The 23,748-nt window shown below is 42.8% G+C and overlaps 1 protein-coding gene across 2 annotated transcripts in view; it reads right to left on the bottom strand.

Moving 5' to 3' along the window:
- Positions 1-13,690: 13,690 nt before the first annotated feature.
- LOC310754759 (sulfate transporter-like) overlaps positions 13,691-23,748 on the bottom strand; it is a 21,482-nt gene continuing 11,424 nt past the window's right edge. Inside the window, exons 2-3 of one of the 2 annotated variants that reach the window (XM_083597000.1) lie at positions 17,572-18,184; positions 13,691-16,777 (exon numbers count right to left, since the gene is read on the bottom strand). In XM_083597000.1, the coding sequence (XP_083453126.1) occupies positions 15,161-16,777; positions 17,572-18,171 (2,217 nt within the window). In that variant the 5' untranslated portion in view covers positions 18,172-18,184 and the 3' untranslated portion in view covers positions 13,691-15,160. Of the gene's footprint in view, positions 16,778-17,571; positions 18,747-23,748 lie in introns of those variants that run through there. The other variant, XM_083596999.1, reaches the window with a different exon arrangement.

Here is a 23,748-nt window from a genome sequence, read left to right as displayed (position 1 = left end):
CATACGCTTCAGGTTACAGACTCCGCTAACCCAGAAATAGTGCTTCAGGTTAAGAACTTTGCTTCAGGATGAGAGCAGAAATTGTGCTCCGGCGGCAGCAGGAGGCCCCATTAGCTAAAGTAGTGCTTCAGGTTAAGAACAGTTTCAGGTTAAGAATGGACCTCTGGAACGAATTAAGTACTTAACCTGAGGTACCACTGTACTTACTTCAACTAAATAAGTAACAGAGAACAAACTTAAAAGTCTTCTATTCTCCCCGCCTCCAGTGCATTCATATGGACTAAGGCTTTTAAAGATCCAGCCTCATCAATGCTTAGAAATACATTTCAATCTAAGCACAGGTGTAGGACTGCTGATGTAAGCAGAAATATTTGCATGTGTACATTTAAGTATATTCAATAAGTATATTTGCAAGCGCCTGTCTTTGTTTGCATTTCATAACTGATACGAGTTTCGTGATTACGGCAGTTTACAGATTATTCTCTGGTTTTTCTTCCTTTCCTGACTGCTCTGAGCAGCAACTGATTAAAGGCACAATTTGTTCTCCCTAAGTGTAAGTAAAAGTTAACCAGCCCATTCCTGTTTCTCCAGTTTCGCTGCTGTGATGCTGTTACTGTAAGTGGTACATTGAGTAAATGTGGCAGGACCCCTTTATTACAGTGACTGGCCAATCAACTCCAAAGGGGCAATCCCAGTGCTAAGGGGATTAAGGCATACCAGTGCCTCCTTTCACCATTAAGTAAGGACTGCTGCCCCCACCCAAAAAAAGCATAAGAACAATTTGCAACACTAAAATAAGGAAAGAAGTGCTGTCAAACTTATTACAAGTGCTGTGAGCTTTGCCTGAAATCTTGTGTTCCATCACCCCAGGGCACCATAACTTGGGAGTGAGATGTAACTTAAAACACCTTTTCTGTGTTGACTTCTTGCTCTAATGAAGCAGAATAAGATCCCCCCCCCCGCCAAATGTGCAGAATTCAATGTCGTCTATGACGAACATTCCATCAGGGAATGTTCCAACAGGGAATTCCATCAGGGAATGTTCCAATAGAACAATCCCTCCTTTCCTTGCCTGCCCCCTGCTCTGTTCTGTGGGTTCTCCAAACCCCACCCCCATGCCAATTTCAGGGGGTTGAGGGTGTACAGAGGGAGGGAGGGGGTGGGAAGCCCCACTGTATAAGCAGAAGTCCCTGTGCAGGGCTTCTGCCGATGGGGCTTGTTAGGTCAATCCTGCCCAAAATATCTCAGCTACTAGTATCTTATTTCAGGAAGAAATATGGTAAATGTTTCTTGTCCTTTGTGGTAGGGGTAAAAATATCCAAACCCTGCAGAAACAACACACTTGATTTTTGCTCTAACAGAGCTCCTTATAGTTCCAGATGGAGTATTTCAAACCACTGGGATGGAGCATGGGAAACAGATGTACCAGATCCAGAGATCTCAATCTACCTTCCAATAGGGCACTTGGGAGCATGTTATGACAAGCCAGAGCTGTAGTAATTCCCTAAAACCTCCCTCTTTGGTTTTCCTTTGTGCAGGGTTTTGGCACACACAGACACACTATTTGTTTTCAGAAGTTGCAGCCACCCTTTATCACAATTCAATTTTAAAATGCACATTGGCAGATGCAATATATGTATTTCTGTAGCGCATTACCTGCCCTGCAGATTAGCAAATTTAAACTAAATTTGGTTACCTGGTCAAATTGCCTTCAGTTTACAAGATGTCCCTTCACTGCCCAGCCCCATTAATCTAGTTGGCTATTGAGTTTTAACAATTCCAGTGGTTTTCCTGTTTCCATTGGCTGTTCACAGTGTGCACAATATCAAACACAGCCTGTTGTTTCAAGAGCAGCACTGAGAAGATCACTCTCTGAGCAACCCTACTATTAACATGCAAGTACAAATACATAAGACTGGTGACTAAGCTGTTCCTGCATACTGAATTTGCAGAAATTTGAACTTAAAGGCCCATGCCAAGAATTCCAGGCTTCCAGTGTGGTTTCCTCTCTGTATTGGTGACTAATGTAATATCCATTGACACCACCAAGTAACAAAGTAAGGATGCAACTAGACATCCTTAAAGCAGAATGATACAGGATTAAGAAAACAAACAAACAAACAAACACCCCTTAAACCAAGCTTTTAACTAATAAAATTAAAATAAAATAAAATAAAATAAAATAAAATAAAATAAAATCCAGACCTCTCCTGTCCTCAGCAGCCCACATTTTGGACAGCCTCACTTATTGCAAACATAGAGAGATGCAGGAAAAAGAAGCAGAATCTGGTGAAGAAAGAAAGAACGAACGAACGAAAGAAAGAAAGAAAGAAAGAAAGAAAGAACAGTGGCACAAGGCTTTGTGCAGGGACTCAATCTGGCTTGGATGTTTATTTATATCATATTTTGACTCAAGGGAGGGAACCCTCAAATCTTCCTGATTTCTTCTTTTTCTTCTTTGGTGATCACTTGTAGCTGACTAAGATTGTCTTCCATAAACACGGTCTTAACAGTGAGTCCGTAAGTGATGGTGGAGGTCAGTTCTGGATCCACATGTCTTTCCACAGTGGGGACATAGGTTTCTGGGTGGGAGGTGATCATTGTGAGGGTTTGCCAAGCGTGCCTTCCTCTTAGCACATTTCTCCCTTCCATCTTGAGTTTGAACGTCTTCGAAGTCCATGACACCTTTGGTAAAGGCTGCTCTCCAATTGGAGTGCTCGCAGGCCAATGTTTCCCAATTGTTGATGTTCATACTACATTTTTAAAGATTTGCCTTGAGAGTCTTTAAACCTCTCTTGTTGACCACCAGCATTACACTTTCAATTTTTAAGTTCAGAATAGAGTAGTTGCTTTGGAAGATGATAATCAGGCATCTCAACAATACAACCAGTCCAACAAAGTTGATGTTGAAGAATCACTGCTTCAACACTGGTGATCTTTGCTTCTTTCAGTACACTGACATTAGTTTGCCTGTCTTCCCAAGTCATATTTACCCCATTATTTGGCCCCTATAAAGACCTAATGCACACCCAAGCACAAGGTGCTCTTGGTGAAATACACAAAAGCATCAGAGAAGACACAGAAAACTAATTGGGGCACTGAGGAAAGAAGAGTGTGCTTGGAGATAAACAGGAAACTTTGAGTGCCCAAGCTGGAGATTGCCTCACCAAGTACTAACTGCTTATAGCAAAAGATTTGTTGTTTTCCTTTGTCATGGGGCTCTACTATCTGAATTCCACCCTGCAGATTTCTCAGCATTCCCAGCAGCTGCTTGTGAACAATCCATTTCCAGCAGCCTTTTCATCCTGGGCAGATATCTATAACACAATGCCCACATTTGCCCAAGAATTGAAATGGTGGTGCCTGCACCAAATGACACCAACATGGCTTGCTTCCTGTTCTCCTATTGCACAGTCAAGCAATATACAGTAGTACCTTGGGTTCCATACACTTCAAGTTACAGACTCCACTAACCCAGAAATAGTACCTCGGGTTAAAAACTTTGCTTCAGGATGAGAACAGAAATCGTGCTTCGGCGGTGCAGCGGCAGCAGCGGGAGGCCCCATTAGCTAAAGTGGTGCTTAAGGTTAAGAACAGTTTCAGGTTAAGAACAGACCTCCAGAACAAATTAAGTACTTAACCCGAGGTACCACTGTATATGAAAATGTTTCTTTAAATCACCCTTTCAGTTTTCATGGGCCTGCAAGCCATCATAGAGACTGGAACTCAGCTTTGCCTCCCTAATTTTCATCACCAATCTTTCAAAAGTCTTGGGTTCTTCAAGGGTTCACCTTAGTGGCAGGGCCTACTGTATATTTTGCATATTATGGTCTTGGCTTCCATCTGGCTTCCATTTTTAAGCTTCTTGGGCTGGGAAAGACCTCCCACTTCTTCATGTATTAACTTAATAGCCTGAACGTTCTGTGAAGAACTGAGACTAGCTAACATTACTTGATAATTGCTGGATGATTGGTCTAATTTAGTATAAAGTTGCTTATTGCATTGGAAGGGGTAGCCAATATGCTACCATTCAGTTGTTGTAAGCTACAATTCCCATCAGTCCATGCCAGTAAGCTCAGTGGTCAGGAATGATGGGAGTTGGGATCTGGAGGGCATGACATTGACTATGTCTGGTTTAAAACAGACCTTGGCAACAGCAGCATGTGAAATGACAGGCACACTGCTTGCTACCTTAGTGCTCATGCATATAAATTGGCAGGACAAGGTATATCCATTCATTCAGAGATTCAACTGCTACAGACCATGGAAAGGGAGTTGCGGCTGAAAAGTCTCCCAGAACAACTTATATAAGATCAATAAGACAGTTCCTGCCTACAGGCTTATAATCGAAGAGACAGGACATAAAAGGAGAAATAGATGAGGAGAGAAGAAGTAAGCACACAATCTCAGGCACTTGCTCTTAAATGTTACATCTGAAAACTGTATCAAGCTGTAACAAACCATTCAGGAAGAGACAAAGTTAGCTAGACCCTCAGCAGAGTGGACAGAGTAGCCCTGCTTCCTATCATTCCCTCTGTGGCATGCCTACTGACAACTGAAGACAAGAGGAGCTCAATGGAACTACTTTTTCAGTAGAGACAGTGGAATAGCCCTGCTTCCTATCTCTAATGCAGGCATAGGCAACCTTCGGCCCTCCAGATGTTTTGGCCTACAACTCCCATCATCCCTAGCTAACAGGACCAGTGGTCAGGGATGATGGGAATAGTAGGCCAAAACATCTGGAGGGCCGAAGGTTGCCTATGCCTGCTCTAGTGTATTCCCATAGTATCATCTACTTGACATCCAAAAATCATTTCCTCTGGACCGGAAAGTGAATGTGTTCATCATGTATTACATGACACATCACTCACTACCTGAAGCTCAGGGTTAGCCAGGGGAACATGTAGCTCAGCTCTCAAATACCTTTTTCAGTTTGATGTTCAGAGAAAGACAGCAAAGAAAGGAGGAACTCACTTGCAAAAAGACTAACACCGTCAGCTTCCTGCTTACATGCTTCAGGGAGCAAGGGGTTAAGGTTTACAACTTCAATCAACTCCATTGCTGACTAAGGAAATTATTCCTAGCCTGTTGGGACCTTTCCCAGCAAACATGTAATTCAGTTGGGTGAAAAGTCACTGAAAGAGATTCTGAATCTATCTATCTAAGTTTAGAACATTCCAGTTACTTAGGAATTATTGAAAAAACCTGGCATGCAGATCACTTATGCAGGCTAGGAGAACTGAGCATTGTTTGAATAGGAGACAAACTGGAAGCTTTATCTTCTGGCAATCTGCATGACCTCCTGCAAGCTTCTTCCTAGAATATAAGCAGCATTGTTCAGACTCTCTCTCGACTGCTCAATCTGTCTCAAAAAGTATTACAGCTTCCCTAGGAAGCAAAATAGTGCAATGGTACCCAGAGAGACTAATTGGGCTGTAAAGACAAGACCTTTTGTGTTGCTGGCCCTCCACCATCGAATGCAAGAAATGGACTTCCGCGTCTGTGAGTATAATGATAAACCAGGTGGTAGAGCTCACAAAAACTCTGCCTTCTCTGTGCCTATACAACATTTATTCTTAAGAAACTAAACAAAACAAAAAACAGCTCTCCAATGCCATGTGTCAAAAGATTATTATGTTGTTCGTCTTTTTGGTATTACTGGCTGCAGGGAACTTGGTTCACACAACTCTCGGATATGTCACATGGTGGCCACTTCAAATCACAGCTTGCCCAGGCCCCCCTTTGTGCAGACACCACGTGCTTCTAGGGTTTTCCATTGATTTCTACATACTGGGCCAAATTCAAGGTGCTACTATTAACATATAAAGCCCTGAATGACCTGGGACCAGTCTACCGGCAGGATCACCTTAACCAATGCTATTTTTCTAGAAAAAGAAGTGCCCGAACTCACCATGAATGCCTCCCTTGTTCTCTTATAATGGCAATGGTGCCCACCTGAGAGGTGCCAGAACTGAGTTCCAGTGAGTTCCGGCTGAAAAAACTGCCTCCATCTGTGGAACAGGCAATGTTACAGGTGCCATGTAATGCCCATTTCACACTTGTAAGGAAACATAGGAGCTCTGCCAGAAAAAAAAGTGTGGCAACCCTCGGTGTCAACCAATTCCCTCCTTAATTTCAGTTCTTCTCAGGTATAAGGGGAAAGTATAGGAAAATACTCTGGAAGGAAATTATTTAGCCTAGTAAAGTATGTTTTTGTGGATTTTTTTTTTTTTTTGTAGCTTTCTTCCCATGAAAAAAGAAAGAGTAACAATGCACATATTACTCAGGCATCTGGGTGAACGCGTGATATTTACATAATATCACATCAAGCTTATAAAGTAAAGTAAGTTTATGGAATTCTTAAATTAGGGATTGTGATCATCATGGTTCAAAGTATGCAGTTTCTCTTGTGAATAAATAACCACTGAGATCAGTCGCTGACACTTTCTGTAGAGTCACTTTGATAGCCAGGCAGGCATGACAGAACAATAAACTGCCAACCACGAACTAACAAGTTAAGAAGTCTTTTTCCTCCCATGATGCAAAAACTCCAAAACTAACTACACAGAGCCATAGAAGTCTTGGCTTTTTGGGAAATGCTCCTTGTCTATGACAGCTGTGCCTTTCCAGTTAATATCATTGTGAAGTCATGATGCCATCTTGTGGTAGTCCACTCAAGTGACAGGTAGCTCACACATTTCTTCCACATGCTGCACCCTGGCAATCTGTGGTGCTTGTGCGTGCAATTAAATTAGACACAGAATCTAGCCTGTCATCTGTTCTATTCACAGACAGAAGCAAAACCACACAGCAGCAATTCCCACGAGCGTGGCAGCTTGAGAAAGTGCTGAAACACAGAGTAGACATGTGCAGAATTGTGCTATTAGTCAGGGGAAAACAACTGCAACTCCTTCCTTGACAAATGCCCTATAAGAATCTGTCTTGACAGTCTCTCTGCTTCACTTACCTTGCCTGAATTTCTACCAATGCTCTCCAGCTGTATCCTCAGCAAAAGAAAAGAAAAGAAAAGAAAAGAAAAGAAAAGAAAAGAAAAGAAAAGAAAAAAAAAGAAAAAAGAAGCATATTTCTAGGATGAGAAGGAGAAACTATTCCCTCTTGTCTTGTCCCACCTTGTTTTGAAAATGTGGCCTTGCACTATATTCCACTATAGTGGATTTTCCTATTGTGTGGAAGCTCAAAAATAATGCAGAAACTAACAGTTTGGGAAAGGTCAGGAAAACACAATAAACTGTTTTCTGGTAGGTGATTGCTTTTAATTAAAGGAACTGGTGCTGTGGTATTTATTATTGGAACTATATGTTTTTAATAGTTTTAATTCTATCAGTGTTTAACTGTTTTTAATTATTTTTTCTATGCTTTTAGCTGTTCCTATATTTATCCATAAGCCACCTTGAGTCCCAGTTAGGAAAAATAATAATAATAAAATTGTCACGCAACAACTCCCTTCAGCTTTTGTTTCAAGCATCAGCCTTGTAAGAAAAAATGTACAGGAATCAGAAGCTCATTAATATGAGCTCCCCATAACAAAATTCCAAGAAGTGGAGCCTTAGAAAAGGATGCCATCTGGCATGAGCTTCACTAGCTGTTTACGCTTACATAGGAGTAAGCTCCGTTGAACTTTGCAGGGCTTAACTTTGACTAAATGCACACCGCACTGAGCTGAAAATGAAATGAAGATCTCTGGGAACCTTGGGTGTAAATCCCATTGGCAATCCTGCTACATCTTACAAACTTGTAAAGGGATTTACAAGGGGCTTGTAAAAAGAGCCTTGCCTTTTACCCTCCTCAACAAAAGCTGTGCATCACATGTATGCTTTCAGTAAAGCAAAATTTGCAATGTGATGCTTGGTTTAAAAGGGAAAAAATCCTGACATTTCCCCAATGTCTAGAACAGGACATTTTTGCCTTCGTAGTTCCCATTAATTGGTTTGCTGCTGATAGCATCAAACTAAGGCTAAACCTTTTTAAAGCTGAAAAATAGGTGAAGGGGAATGCCAAATTATTTGGGGGGGGGGTCAGTGATGTTTGGGGAGCAGCACTTCATTCTTCCCCATACCATTCCTGAAACTGAAATGGTCTTTCCTCCAAAGCTGCCAACTGTCTCCCTATTAACTAAACTGTACTCCTTGTTGCTGCTTTTAGGCTTTGAAATGCAGCCCATCACAGATCTCTGTCATGCTCACACACAATTCACTTCAGAAAAAAAATAATTATGATTTTGCTCCTGTGATAGCAACCCACCTTTTGCCCAGTGTTGAGTGAGGCTGCAATCTAGTCAATATCTCCCTTGAACAAACAGCTAACTTAATCATGAAGCATTCAGCTATTAGATTGTGTGGCAGTTGCCTCAAGAAAAAGAAAAACAGTAAAGAACATCAATTTATATTCAATCAATGTGATAAAGCAATTTTTTTAAAAAAGTGCATCCTTCACTTAATACAACTTAACACATAAGAACTTCTAAGTTTGTGTGATTGCTTTTGTTCCATTATACCCACCAAGGTATAAACGTGTTTCCTTTCTCCTATAATGTTGCATTCTGAACCAAATGATATTTCCAGAGACTTATCAAAGGCAGCCTTGCATGCATCGCATTACAGATAACATTGTATTACCATATCCAAACACCCTTGAGCTCATCTGTCCACACAACTCGATATAGCTAACACTGAGGCAGGAAGCACATTGTGATGCTGCCAGTTGAACAAAACTGAAGATCGAATGCTGAGCAAGGCTCCTTTGTGGAACACTTTGTCTTGTGTTTAAGGTTAATCACAGACACTAGTGTGACTAACATGAGCACGACTTTGCAATCATTGCCTGGGCAATATGATGCAGCAGCTGTAATTCGCCCTTTCAAGATACAGAAGCGCTTCCTGAGGAAGGAAAGGCTGGTAGCAGAGATTAAAAATTAAGTGGATACATCATAGGATGGAAAAGTACCATGACCATATCCTTTTTCAGCTTACCTTTCAATGGGGATGGATGGATGGATCTGTCCATTTTGCTTTCTCTCCATTTCTCATTTTTACAACCTTAAATACAGTTTGTCACATTTCCACATCATTTTGTTATTTTTTAAAAATTTAAAAAGTCATCATGAAAAATCATCAGCATTTTATAATGGACACACTTCTATACGCGATTTTGCATGTTCATTTTTTCCAAATATATGCATTTTTTGCATACTTTCTCCAAATATATGCATTTTTGTACACATTGGTTGGTTGGAGAAATGCATCACCAAATCCAGGGAAGTGCAATTTGAAAAGATACCTGTATTTTGTTTCTTGGAGTAACAATTGGGTAGGCTTGCTTTAAAATGTAAATCAAACTGAATCCCCCCCCCCAGCCTCAAGTGTCACATGCAAAATGGTGGTCAGGAAACACGGTGGCAAAATAATATATTTACAAGTTGGTGGATATAATGCAAGAAGAGAAATGGCAGCACAACTTTAACATTTCTTCTAATGGGTAATTTTATGTAGGAACACACACACACACAAATCCTTGAGCACATTTAAGAACAAGATGATATTCCTTACCAAGAAACAAGTATTATTTGCTCTACTGCAACCAACATAGTCAAAACAACCACACAGGATAACACAACAAATTTCCCTTTTTTTTACTCAACGATTATAGGAGCCTCAGATTGCCCTACCTGGGTAGAGATAACACCTTGTTATCTGAACCTTTCCTAAGTTGAAGATGAAGGCAAAGAAGAAGCTGCACCTGCTTATTTAAAGGGCTGGTGCTGTTAAAGACACAGGGGTGAGGTAGCAATCATATATCTGTCACGATATTAGCAGGTTGACCCATCACACAGAGCCCCTCCAGACGTCCTTTATACTGTATGATGATTTCATGATGATTTGTGCTAATGGTGGTATCACAACAGTTAGATGCAATCCTGCTTTGAATGCTGTTTGCGCCTGCAAATGTTTTGGGGCAGACCTATTTATTGGTTTCCATTCACTAAGGAATATAAAGACCAAAGACAATTGTGTGGTACGTGGTACACTGGAAAGGATAATGTACCCGTGCCACCAGCTCTCTAGGGCTGTGTGCATCACAATCCCAGCAAAGAATGAAATTTCATTTTCTCTACTTCCTTACGCAATTCATGCAGCAAACACTCAGCATGTTTTTAGTAATATTTTATCAAGTTGTTTTTTTAAAAAAAAGAATCCCATTTTTAAAGTTGTTTAAAACATTCACATGCAATATTGCCCCGAAACCCTCTATCTGACAGCTGGGAAAGTGGGGGGTGAGGGGAAAAGAGACAAAACTTTTTAAAGTTTCCAAGGATTTAAATCTACCCAGCTGCTTCCTAAACACCAGTAACAGCTGCTGTACAATCTGCTGCCACTTCTAGAGCTCATGATCTTGTCTAAGGTACTGCACTCTTGCAATAAGCCAGCCTATAAATCTCAGTGAATGATGGAGGATTTAGCGTTTTACAGTAAGGAGAGAAGGAAGCTTCTATGGCAGGCAAGGGAGGGGGAAGAATAGGGGAAAACTGAGCAGCAGTAGAGCATGGGTCTTGGGAAAACTCAAAGTAGACAAGGCAACAAACACTGTTGATCCAATTTCTGTTGCAGAGCTATTACCAACTCCAGTTTCCTAAGAATGACAATTCTTCAGGTCCTTCCCTCCAGGCAGGCAATTTGTGCCTTTAATAAGAACATGAGAAAGCCCCATCTGCCCCTCATCCTGTTCTCACAGGGGTCAGCCAGATGCCGGCAGGAAACCTGCAAGCAGGACCCATGGAAAGAGCCCTCTCCCCTCCTGTGACGTCCAGCAACCAGTATTCAGAAGCATTCATGCCTCTGTGGAGGTAGAGCTACTTGCATGTCAAGACCCCGCAGCCACCCCTTCGTTGGGAAATAACACACACAAGGACACAGATATTAGATTTATGTTATTGGGCAAATTTGGCCACAACTTTATTGAATTACAGAATGTGAGCAGTACTGGCTTAGGCATTGATTGGACCTGACTATATCTGACTCTTGACCGCTGTGCAGGAAGTCCGGTAAGGGTAAACCACTGGAAGGGGGAGCCCTGTTGATGCAGACCAACTCAAGCTCCCCCTGGTGTTCCCGTCGGGGTCGTGTCATGGCCCTAGCCCCCGACCCGGGCTTCAGACAAGATCAACACCCCCGGATTCCTTTAACGGAATACCCTTAAGTTTGGAGGGCAAGGTGATGGCCAAACCTCCCTTCCCCCACACAAGGTCAAACAATGCCTAACCGCAACCCTAACAAAGTTGTGACGATTGCTACGAGGTAAGCGAAAACCAAATGGCCAGTGGCCATTTGCCAAGTGGAAAAATTCCTACCAGGCCCCTCAACAGCGACCAACTGCGGTCCATAGCAAGGCCAGTGCCTAAAATCTGCAAAATAGGGAGGGAGGGCGGGTGATTGAGGAAGCGAGCCAAAGAGGAAGCCCTCTGGCTCACTCCTCTGATTTTAACGGACCCGGCCACGCCCCCCCCCCCCGGCCAGTGGATTGGCTGGCCGGGCTCTTACGTGGCCGGGATCCCCCAGGCAACGGGGGACAAAGTCCCCCTCCCCCGGTGGGGAGTGGGTGGCCACACGGTCCACCACAACTCCTCCCCACTGGGAAGTGGAGCGGATTAGTTGTTGATAGCTGCAAAGGAATAGGCCTATAGCACATCCCTCAAGCTGAAGACTACTGTGAACTGTAGTAGGAATTGCAGCTCTGTGTGGGATAAACAACAGTTCCTAGGATTTGTTGGCGATGGTACTTTACACAAATGGCGAATATGCAGCCTACGTTGTATGCTTCTAACTACATCAGGAGGGTGACTATTTTCTGGTATGGAAGCATGGAAGGATAAGATACAGTACTGTGCTGATCTTAAGGCCAAAATTAGATTTAACTGGTAAACTGTTTTGTGCGCATTGATCTGTGTAACAGCATAGGTTTGCATTGTGAAAGTAACAAGGGAAGCAGAACCTGGACATGACATTTGTGTGGGTGCAATTAATTCTGAGAGAGAGAGAGAGAGAGAGAGAGAGAGAGAGAGAGAGAGAGAGAGAGAGAGAGTGCACAGCCACTGGGAAGATGGCTGAGCAGCTTCAGGACTCTAAAGAGGGATGAGTTCATTGAACTCTTCCTCTCAGTATCATAGGTACAAAAGGCCACCTCTCTGAAGCTGCTATATGCATTTCAAAGGAAGCCTCTATTCCTGTGAGTCAGTTAATGGATAGGCAGGTGTGGTTTGGGGGAAATGGCCTCACAGGCAAAACTGGTCCCCTTGGTGGGCTGAAATTGGCCTGTGGGCTGGAGCATCCCCACAAACGCTGACAGCTTCGGAGATATATTTTTGTTTGGGGGGGTCAATGGCAGGGAAAGAGAAAAAAGGTAAAATGCCCCCTTCTCATCCCACCAGTCCAGCAGTTACTGTTTTGGTAACATACAATTGCCACCATTGGTTTGGCTTTAGTGCAAACCTACACACCTTAGGAACAACAAAATGGGGTCCATTAGGGGGTGGAAAAATGTCATGTTCTACATTTCTTGTGTGACACAAGTGTCACTGTGAAGATGTCACCTGAGCAGGCATAATCTCAGTGAATCAAAAAATAGTGAACAGCTTGCAATCATGTTCTTCTGTGACAATGCTAAGGTGTTGTCGTCTATATTAATATTCATATATTCAGTCTCAGTATAATTCCCTTTTTAACTGATGGAAATTAGCACCTTGAGGTGAACGTACTTTATCACTTGTGCTATTCTCCCTTGGGAAATAAATTATGTTCAGATTGTGGCAGAAATATACAGCAAAGGTCCTATCTCTGTGTGTTTGCAAAGAAATAAATCCCAATGAAGGCTAAACAATAACTGTTTTTATGAAGTTTAATATGCCCTAAGATTGCTGCTTGGAACAAAGTCCTCACTGTCACTTGCTCTAGATTTTATCCCAAAAGATCACTTCCTTCAACAGTCGCTCTGTTAGTGCTGTAGATTGCGTTTTTGTGACATACTCTTGCCCTCTGGTGGTCAGTGTAAGGTAATATTATTGATGCATCAGATAGTTATGTATTACTTCGATAATATCCATATTCTGCCCGTCCTCCAGGGTATTTGGGTGGCATATATCTCTTCTCCCCCTCACATCCACAAGAAAATCAAATCCTCCCTCAGCAAAGAAGCTCTCTGGGTAACAGCCAGTCACTATTAGCCAACCTACCACACAAGGTTGTTGAAAGAATAAAATGGGGAAGTGCCTGCACTACTTGGAGGAAAGGTGGCATATATATTATTATTAATTCCTATTATTTGTTAAATTTCCATCCCACCATTCCTTGCAAAAGAAGCCCAGGGGTGTAAAGAACAAGTGATATAACAATTTTAAAAAGGTGTTTAAAAGATCTTTAAAACAATTCCAATACAGTGGTACCTCGGGTTAAGTACTTAATTCGTTCTGGAGGTCTGTTCTTAACCTGAAACTGTTCTTAACCTGAAGCACCACTTTAGCTAATGGGCCTCCTGCTGCTGCTGCAACGCCGGAGCACAATTTCTGTTCTTATCCTGAAGCAAAGTTCTTAATCTGAAGCACTATTTCTGGGTTAGCGGAGTGTGTAACCTGAAGCGTATGTAACCTGAAGTGTATGTAACCTGAGGTACCACTGTATAGGTGCAGACTGGGAAAGATCTCAGCTTCGAAGGCCTGTTGGAAGAGGAAAGTATTCTGTAGGCACCAAAAAGACAACAGAGGTGGCACCTGTCCAATATTTAAGGGGAGGGAATTCCGATGCGTAGGTGCCACAACACTAAACACCCGGTTTCTATATTGTGTGGAATGGATCTCCTGATAACATGGTATCTGTAGGAGGCCCTCACATGCAGAGCACAGTGATCAACTAGCTATATGAAGCCTGAGGCAATCTTTCCATTATGCTGATCCCAAACTGTAGAGGGTTTTACACATGAAAACTTGCACCTTGAACTTACCCTGGTAGGTAATTGGTGGCCAATGCAATTCTTTAAACAGAAGGGTAACATATAAATGCAATAAATAAATAACATGAAATATACAGACAATGTTTTTTTTGGTCTTGTTTTTTATTTCATTAGTGCATGAGAAAAGGAAGTGAAGTACTGCCAGGGAAATAGATGTCAAAAGATAAATTGGAATGTCTTTTTTAGAAAGTAAAGGAATTCCTCTAGTATTCAGATAGACACATCAGATTGCTAAAGCCTTCTGGTGTGGCTTTGTAATGCCAAGATTCGCCATGTACTCTTAATTTAAGACTGATCACTCTCCCTGGAAAATCATCACCCTTTGCCCTCCCACACACACCAATGTCACTCCATTAGTGCTCTCTTGCATGTCTCCATACCTTGCTCCTTTTTCTTTTAGTATCTACCCCCAGCCAATCTCTGATGCTCTTTTCCTGCACTGATGCTTTTGTTAGGCAACAAGCCACTGGGCATCCATGCACAACTGCTACCAGTTCCCAGGATAGCCTGCATGATCTGCATGGCAGACTTGACAATCTGTAGGGTAGCCGATTCCACTAAAGAAAGGCATATAAACTGACCCTGCTTCCTGCAATGCATCCACTGTTGGGTAGTAGGCCTTCCATCTCGAACTCTGTTTATTTGCAAAGCCAAACTGTTTATTTGCCAAGCCTGTGTGAGGCAAGCCCAGACACTGAGACCTAACAAAAATGGGAGGGATGAAAAGGGAAATAACCTAAAACAAAAACTCTACATCTGAAACAGAAAATCATTTCAAACATGTTTCCTTCTTTCACTCTTTAGATCCACCAGATCCACATAGTATCCAAAGGGAGTAAAATTGTTGTCCCTGATTATGCTAGTGGAGACCCTTATGCCATCGCCATGCAAAGTTAAGTGGTATATAAATTGTTGAAATGAGTAATAGTAAATAAAGAGGGACTGAAACCTTTGAGAAAACTACAGCATTATAATGTTGCTACCATCCCGAGTTTTAACAGTCCTCTTGAAAGCCTCTTGGCCTGCTGCAAGAAACTGAATGTCAATGTCCTTTTTAGGTCATTCACAGCTATTGGGCATGTGCACCAATAAAAATAAGTATGAAACCATTTCCCAGTCTTTGCACATTCTGCTCCATCCAGGCCTACAGTTGCCCCTCCAGACTGGGTGTTATTGAGGTATCATTGTCTTCTTCAGGACTAAGGAAAGCATCCCCTGTCACTTTGCTGCCCATCTGCTGAGTTTGGTGCTGTTTCTCTGCAAACTGCACAGCAGCATGTATACTGTGGAAGGACAGCAGCTCCGTATCCTCCATCCCAGTAAGCCAACCACCTGCCTGGAGTAGATGCCGCACAGATGGGTTGCAGTTGGCCAGCAGGACCTGGATGCCAATCTTCTTGTAGTCCTGGCGAGTCTCCTTCAGCACACTGAGGCCCACGCTGTCTACAAACTGCATGGCGCCACAGTCAAGGATTAAAGTGTGCGTGTCTATGGCTGGGCCAGGAGCATCTGAAACCGAAACCTTGGCAGCGTCTCTCTTGGTGCCCTTCAGGCAGTTAAACTTCGTAGAAAAGCAGCTTTCATTCTTGCCCAGGTTTGCTTTTGCTTCAGCCTTTCGCCGCAGGGCAGCAACCAGCGAAGGATTCACTCCTGTTTTCTGGAAAAGTGAACTTTTGAAATAGTCCTTGTTTGCGTAGTAAAGGGAGGTGTCGAAACGGAAGATCTTGATATTTGCAATGCTGCTGATCTCTTTGTAAGTGAACTGGTCCTCGTAGATTTCAGAGTCGTTCACCTTGCCGAGGAGTGTGGCTCGGGGCCTCTGGGTGCGGAAGATGATGCAGAGGAGAGAGAAGCAGACGCCTATGAGGAGGCCCAGCTCTGTAGTGATGAGTAATGAGGACAGCATGGTGACCCACCAGATCACGGTGTCTATCTTGCTGATCCGCCACATCTTCGGGGTGTCGGCAAATTTCCGCAAGGCCCCCCTGAGGTTAACGATGGTGATCACCCCCAGGATGCAGGTTTGCAGTGAGTAGAAGAGAGGGGCAATCCACAACAACACCAGGAGCAGCACAAACGCAGATACCAGGCTTGAGATCTGGGTACAGCACCCGGTGGATTCCTTCAGCAGGGTCTTTGTCAAGGCTGCGCTAGAGACAAAGCAGCAGAAGAAAGATGGTACGAGGTTCGCCATGCCAATGGCAATCATTTCTTGGTTGGCCCGAACTGGGTAGCCATGCTTCTTGCCAAATATTTCTGCCAGCGAGATAGTCATGGCAAAGCCGATGATGGCAATGGGCAGAGCATCAATTGCCAGGTTTGAAAGAAGGCTCAGATCCGGGACAGCAGGTTGCTTGAAACCAGTGGGAATGGAGCCACATATTTTAGATTTGTATCTCTTGTTGAAGTTGAAGAAATACGAAAGCAGGGTTGCCGCAATGACCACCAGAAGCTCCATGGGGAAAGGAGCCTTCATTTTGTCTCTAAAGTAGTTGTTGATCTCCTTCACTGGCACAATGAGGACCAAAGCAATCAGGCTGGTGACTAGGTCACAGATGTTGGTGTTGCCAATGTATCTGAATATGTCAACCCATGTGAAGATAAGAGAGCCCACTCCATCGTGGCGAGGGATTTTCAGTCCCAGCAGAAGACTCATTTGGGAAGTGAGGATGGTAAGGGAGGATCCAGTCACAAAGCCACTCAGGAGAGGTTCCGAAAGATATACAGATATGAAGCCCAGTTGGAAGACCCCTAGAAGTATCTGAAAGGGAAAGCAAGTTGCACTGATTAATCTGACTGGGTGAAGGTGCAAGAAGCAAATATCAGCACTTGCATTTGTTCTCTGCTACTCTCTGCTTGTTGTGAGAAAATCTCCTGTTCTTGTATTCTGGTTCACACGTATACATGTAAATCACTTGCATGCTTAACACCTGCCCCACCTTAATGTGTGAACTGGCCCCATTGTAAAGCACTTGAGCTTAGAGCAATGCGAGCTGATGTGCCCACTCTGCCAGTGGTGTTTGATCTATCTTACAGGAAAGTTATCACCTGGTGCTAACATTCTCCTTTCTCTTCCTCCCCCACAACAAACACTCTGTGAGGTGAGTGGAGCTGAGAGACTTCAAAGAAGTGACTAGCCCAAGGTCATCCAGCAGCTGCATGTGGAGGAGCGGAGACGTGAACCTGGTTCCCCAGATTACGAGTCTACCGCTCTTAACCACTACATCACACTGGCTCTCAAGGAAGCCATTCTCTTTGTAACTTCATATCTAATTCAAACTAGAGTTGCATGCAAGTGGCCTCTCTTAGCCACAGAAATTGGAGGGAGGGGGGAGTGATAGGATCATTTCACCAAACTTCTTCAAGAGATGAAGGAATTCTCCAACAGTTTCTCAGGGGTCAGGCTCACCATTAGCCATGACAGTAGCACAGCTTCTCTTTTTCGCTTGCTCCTTTTGCAGCTGCAGCAATAACTGTGTTAGTTTGAATATAGAGTTTAAGCACCCTAAACATTAAGAGAGCACTTGTGTTGTAAGGATCAGGAAGTTATCTTACCTGGTAAAGCCCAACCAAAAAGGTTAAAGCAGTTGCCACAGTGATAGCATAGCAACTTTTGTCACAGACAACTGTCCCATTCAACGTGGCATTCACTGGTATGTCAGTCTCTAACTGGTATCCTGCTAACGTAAGTTGTCGGTTTACTGATTCCCCGATCATCAGGCAAAGAACTCCGAAAGTCCCAATGCAATTGTGGCGTGAGGTAGCCATGGCAAAGTAGATAATGACAGAGAAGAAGTTTGTGTAGAGTCCGTAAATGGGATCCTGACTTGCAAGGAGGGAGTAGGAGATGGACTGAGGGATGCCAACTATTCCAACCAGCATGCCAGAGATGATGTCCCCAAGCAGTTGTTCCTTGATACTGTAGCGGGGAAGCCACTCTACAACAGGAAACAGCTTAATGAAGACACCAAGGACACTTTGTCGGTTGCACCCAGAATTCTCCCTGGCTTTCTTGATGAGCTTCTTGACACTGAGACCCGGAGGTTCATGCTCTTCAAGCTTGACAGGCACATAATGAGAAGATGACTCTGGTGGTGGCATGCTTGGCATATCAATGCTCTGCTTAGGCATCTGGGTAGCAGTGCCATTCTCCATGGCTCCAAGGCAGCTGAAAGAGGGCAGCATGTGCACTATTAACTGAAGGTACTCCACTCATGCATGATTGCAAATGAATTCTTATCCAGCTAATGATGCACTGTTTCATACTGAGCAAGATTACAATCACAGCTCAGGCACGACCATAAAATGAACCAGCACTGATAAACCTTTGGTGCATAGTAGTCCAATCATAAAAGCCATTAATTGGTTGAGACATTAATTATAAGCGAAGGACCTCTGCAACTGCCAACATTACGCCATTATACAAAAATACTGGCCAGATATATTCACAATGACTACGTACGACACCAGCTCATCTTGTGCTACACAAGTGGTTGGAGGATAATATGAAACAGGCTTTTAAATAATCTAAAACTCTCCTTTTGCTTTATCAGTCAGAAACACCTGGAATGTGAACTGACATGCCAGACTGAAGGAAGACTATTCTTGGCATTTAGTGATAATAACAACTGGAAAGCCCCTTTTGGAATTTTTGTGTGGAAAGGGTAATGAATTAATTTGGGATGTCTGGGGTTGAAGACTGGGAAAATGTTGCCTAGCAGAATGAGGAACAGCTGGATATTACCTTGGAATACTGCTGGATACCATCCTGGAGTGAACACACTGAATATTTTGAATAATCTTTATATTGAATAATTATATTGAATAATCTTTACATTGTTGATAGAGAATCAGAAATCCTATTTATTTATTTCTCGCTTCTCTCTTTTTCTTTTTTATGATCTTTCTCTTTCTGTCTTTTCTCTTTTTCCTTTGCTATGCTTTTGCTTACATTTTGTTTTTTGATGTCCTCTATTCTGGGTTAATAAAGGTACCCACAGGAAGGTGATGGTTGGCAGGTGAAAGACCCTGTGGGAGAGGCAGGGAAGGGAAGAGCTCCCAGTGAGAGCTGGGAGGGTCCACCCTTTTCTACATGAGACAAGCGTTAATATCTAGCTCTGGGAGATGGCTTTATATTTTATTTTATTCCCTTTTTCTCCTTTTCTTTTCTTTTCTTTCTTCTTTTTTATTTTTATTTTTATGATTAGTTTTTATTACATTGTATGTTGAAAAGTTTCAGTAAAACCATTTGGCCCATTTTTATCAGATTATTATTATTTTTTGTCTCTTGGAATGATGAGATTTGCAAACAATGATAAGTAAATAGTTACTAATAATCTGTCTTCTGTAAATATTCATAGTCTTAGTGGACCTTTTTGTAATTGTTAGATCTTGGATTACTTGTAAATAATAAATAATAAATATGCAAAAATCATAATTTATGGTTAAAGAAGTTGGCACTTGTACACAGTTTTTCTTGCATAGCTATATAGAAAACTTGCAAACCTTTTTTTTTTTAAGTTCAAGAAATATCACTTTGGATGCTTACTTCATCAAAACATATAATACTACTCATCCCTGATCTTAAGGTCTTTCTAATAAAACAGAATCACTAAGACACACTTTCTAAAAATAAAATGTTTAAACTTCTACTGTCTGCTGCAATAAAAAAATGTCTCTTTTGTCACTCACTTGGAGCCACCATTATAGTGGACGGCAGTGTATACAGTATATACTGGGGGAGGAGAGACTTTTAAAGAGTGGGTGGATTGGAAAGTACTATACACATGGTAAGTATTATTGGTATAATTCACAGATTCCCAACCCTGTTGAGTCAGGGGACACATCTGGAAATGTAAGAATCTCTTTGGCTCAACAAAAGACGCATTTCACAGAAGAGAAGCTGGCAATGCCCAGAACCCCTCTCTCAAAACAGCAGGTAAAACACCTACACACACCCAAAGCACCTTCCCCAAAGACAAAAATAGGGACAAAATGAGGACAATGTTTTACCAAGGACAGGTACCAGAAATCAGGCAGTGCCTCTGGTAAGTAATTGGTTATGCCTTTCTTCTCAAATGCAAATCACTTCTAGCCTTCAAACCCACAAGCTATCTTGTCCTGGTGGGGAAAATAAAGTAATCAAACCTATACAATCTCCAAACCTGCAGTGTTTGCTTCCTCCTCCTCTCGAACTGATCCCCAATTCCAGCACAAGAAGACAAGTAGAATTGGATCCCCTTCATTCGCCCTTTTATTGCAACTCCTGCCCAGCCACTCCAGAGGTATATTTTGAAAACAAACACCACTTAAATAGAATATTTTTTTATGGGAACCTGAACTATACCTATCATTTATGATTTCAAAAGTTTAAACAGTGGTGGATGATAGGACTGCCATGCTCTCCTGAGCTTGTTGGCTAAACAAAAGGGAATTGCTGGTGCTCAGGCGTCACTTCCCATGCACCTTATTGTATCTTTTCACCAAGGGACTAGGTAAGGGATATTGATAAGCTGATCCACTAGCCAGCACACACGGACTCAATCTGCAATCAGTGCTAAGCCAAACCTTGGTTTAGTGCAAATGTGCAAGAGTCTGGGTTCACGGCCCTTTAGACGACCCAGCTGCAGGAACAGGGAACTTGTGGTCCTTCAGATACTGCTGGGACTTCAATTCCCACCAGCCTCAGTCAACATGGCCAATAGTCCACGGCGAAAGGAGCTGTAGCCCAATAATATGCCCCCCCCCCCTCAGGCTCTCCACCCATGTCATACTGTAACTTGACCTGTAGCCAAGCTTAAAGCATGAAATAGCAACATACTACCTCCCTTTTCCTCCCTTGTTTTCCCCATGTCAAAATATTAGTTGTAAGTTTCATGGGGTAGCTCCACACACACTGATGGCAAATAAATAAATCACATAGGGCAAACTAAGGTTTTAGAAGTGGTTCTTTGTAGAACCAGGATTGTACGTGGGGCTCTGAATTTTCCATGACTTCATCCATAGAGGGATGTGCAAGTGTGTAGGTGCGATGCCAAGGCTCCACGCCCAGTGCAACTGAACTGGTCGTGTTCCCCTAAATCCATCTCTGAGGAGGGGCAAGCTGGCAAACACTCAAACAGAGACAACTTTCAACCCGCCCCCAGTTGCTGACCTCTGACATGCCTACTTACATCATTTGCACAAAGCAAGATGGTCTCAGTTTCCTAAGTTCAGGTAGGTAGCCGTGTTGGTTTGATGCAGTCGAAACAAATAAACAAATTAAAAAAATTGTCCAGTAGCACCTTAGAGACCAACTACGTTTGTTCTTGGTATAAGCTTTTGTGTGCATGCACACTTCTTCAGATACTTCGAAGTGCGCATGCACACAAAAGCTTATACCCAGAATAAACTTAGTTGATCTCTAAGGTGCTACTGGACATTTTTTTAAATTTATTTATTTATTTCAGTTTCCTAAGGTTAGGCTCAAGAATGTCTGGCACATCAGAACTATTGGCCAACAGAAGCCACATGTCACAGATCACTCCATAAAATGTACAATAACAAATACGTTTTTTTTAATATAACAGGGTTCTCACACAGGGTTTTCACACATACCTGATCCAATTGATCAGGTGTCTTCAGCCTTTTTTCAGACCCAGGACCCTCTTTTAACTCAACCATGCTTTTGATGACCCATTTCTTAATCTTTTACAATAGATTTGCATGATGGTAGTGCTCCTGCGGTGGCCCACCTTGGATCAGGCCAGGACCTACTTGCGGTTCCTGATCTACCAGTTGAAGACCAGTGCAATAGATTTAACTTTACAAAAGCTAGTCAAAGTTCACCAGAGTTATCTGTCATCAAGGAAATGATTGTTTTCAGGGCAGTCTTTTAAAATACTGCTTCTGTGTAACCAGTATAAACTTGCTAAACGATGTAGGTTTCCGCTCTGAAACAAGTTTGTGCAGCGAAGAAACTGGTACCAACTTGAGCACAACAAGGTGAAAGATAGGACTCACTTGACAAAGTGTCTTCTTCAGTGGTATGTTTGGAAATATATTTAGAACAAGCAGGTGACTCAGCCCATTAATGCTTTTGCTCCCTGGGTTGGGTAGGGATGAGGACAAATTTATTATTATTATTATTTATTGAATTTATATAATGTCCTATACCCGGAGGTCGCAGAGCAGTTCACAGAACAAAATCAAAATATACAACCACGAAATATATAATCAAAATAAAAACAACAACCCAATAACTCCTGCCGCCGCCAAAACCCCCCACATTTTAAGAGGGCATAGGATGTCAATCAAATCAACCAAAGACCTGATTAAAAAGGAATGTTTTGCCTGGTGCCTAAAGGTGTATAATGAAGGTACCAGGTGAACTTCCTTGGGGACAGCATTCCACAGACGGGGAGCCACTGCAGAGAAGGTCTGTTCTCGTGTTGCTACCCTCCAGACCTCTCGAGGAGGAGGCACATGAAGAAGGGCCTAAGAAGGTGATCTTAGGGTCCGGGTAGATTCATATGGAAAGAGGCGGTCCTTGTGGTATCGCGGTCCTGAGCTGTTAAAGGCTTTATAGGTCAAAACCAGCACTTTTAATTGGGTCCAGAAACTAATTGGTAGCCAGTACAGTCGGACCAGGATTGGTGCAATATGCTCAAACCGTCTTCCTCCAGTGAGCTATCTGACCGCTGAATTCTGCACTAGCTGAAGTCTCCGAACCATCTTCAGAGGCAGCCCTATGTATAACGCATTGCAGTAATCTAACCTTGAAGTTACCAGCGCATAGATAACAGTAGTTAAGCTATCCCTGTCCACAAAGGAACACCAACATACTTAGATAACAGGAGACAGGGCAGGTGCACATCTAACATATTTCCCCTGTTGAAGACTGACAAGTTATTTCTGGAACTTAATTTAAAACCACCACTTTTACCATCATGAAACATGCATATCATGGTGAACCTTTTTGGCCTGGCAAGCCAGCTAGTTATCTGTCTCCGACCCTATAGGCCAACATCATTGTCGATCCAGCCATTTCTCCACATGCCCCACACCTGATGTCACATATTATGTCAAGTATGGGGTAGGTGGTCATGACTGGGGGGTAAATAGCCTCATGGGCAAAAGATCTCTGTATCTTTGGTATCTCTCCCCAATTAAAAGCAATGAAGTTCTCCCCTTGGTCCTTATATCCATTTTATCTAGACATATAATTTGAACCTGGGACTAGCCCTTTTTTCTCCAGCCCACACCATTGTACAGAAAATGGGACACAAAGCTGAAGTTCCCCATTTAGCACAAGTTCCCATATAGCCACAAAAAGGGGCGCGGGTGGCGCTCTGAGTTAAACCACAGAGCCTAGGACTTGCCGATCAGAAGGTTGGCGGTTCGAATCCCCATAATGGGGTGAGCTCCCGTTGCTCTGTCCCTGCTCCTGCCAACCTAGCAGTTCGAAAGCACATCAAAGTACAAGTAGATAAATAGGTACCACTCTGGCGGGAAGGTAAATGGCGTTTCCGTGTGCTGCTCTGGTTTGCCAGAAGTGGCTTAGTCATGCTGGCCACATGACCCGGAAGCTGTACTCGGCCAATAAAGTGAGATGAGCGCCGCAACCCCAGAGTCGGTCATGACTGCACCTAATGGTCAGGGGTCCCTTTACCTTTACCTTTATAGCCACAAAAACCCATTGGGGATGCCAGATGTCAAACTTAGAGTAAAGGTAATAGAGAGTGAAGGTAACTC

Source organism: Podarcis filfolensis (assembly GCF_964270895.1).
Source record: "Podarcis filfolensis genome assembly, chromosome: 2".
NCBI lineage: Eukaryota > Metazoa > Chordata > Lepidosauria > Squamata > Lacertidae > Podarcis > Podarcis filfolensis.
This window is presented reverse-complemented; position numbering and strand designations above follow the sequence as displayed.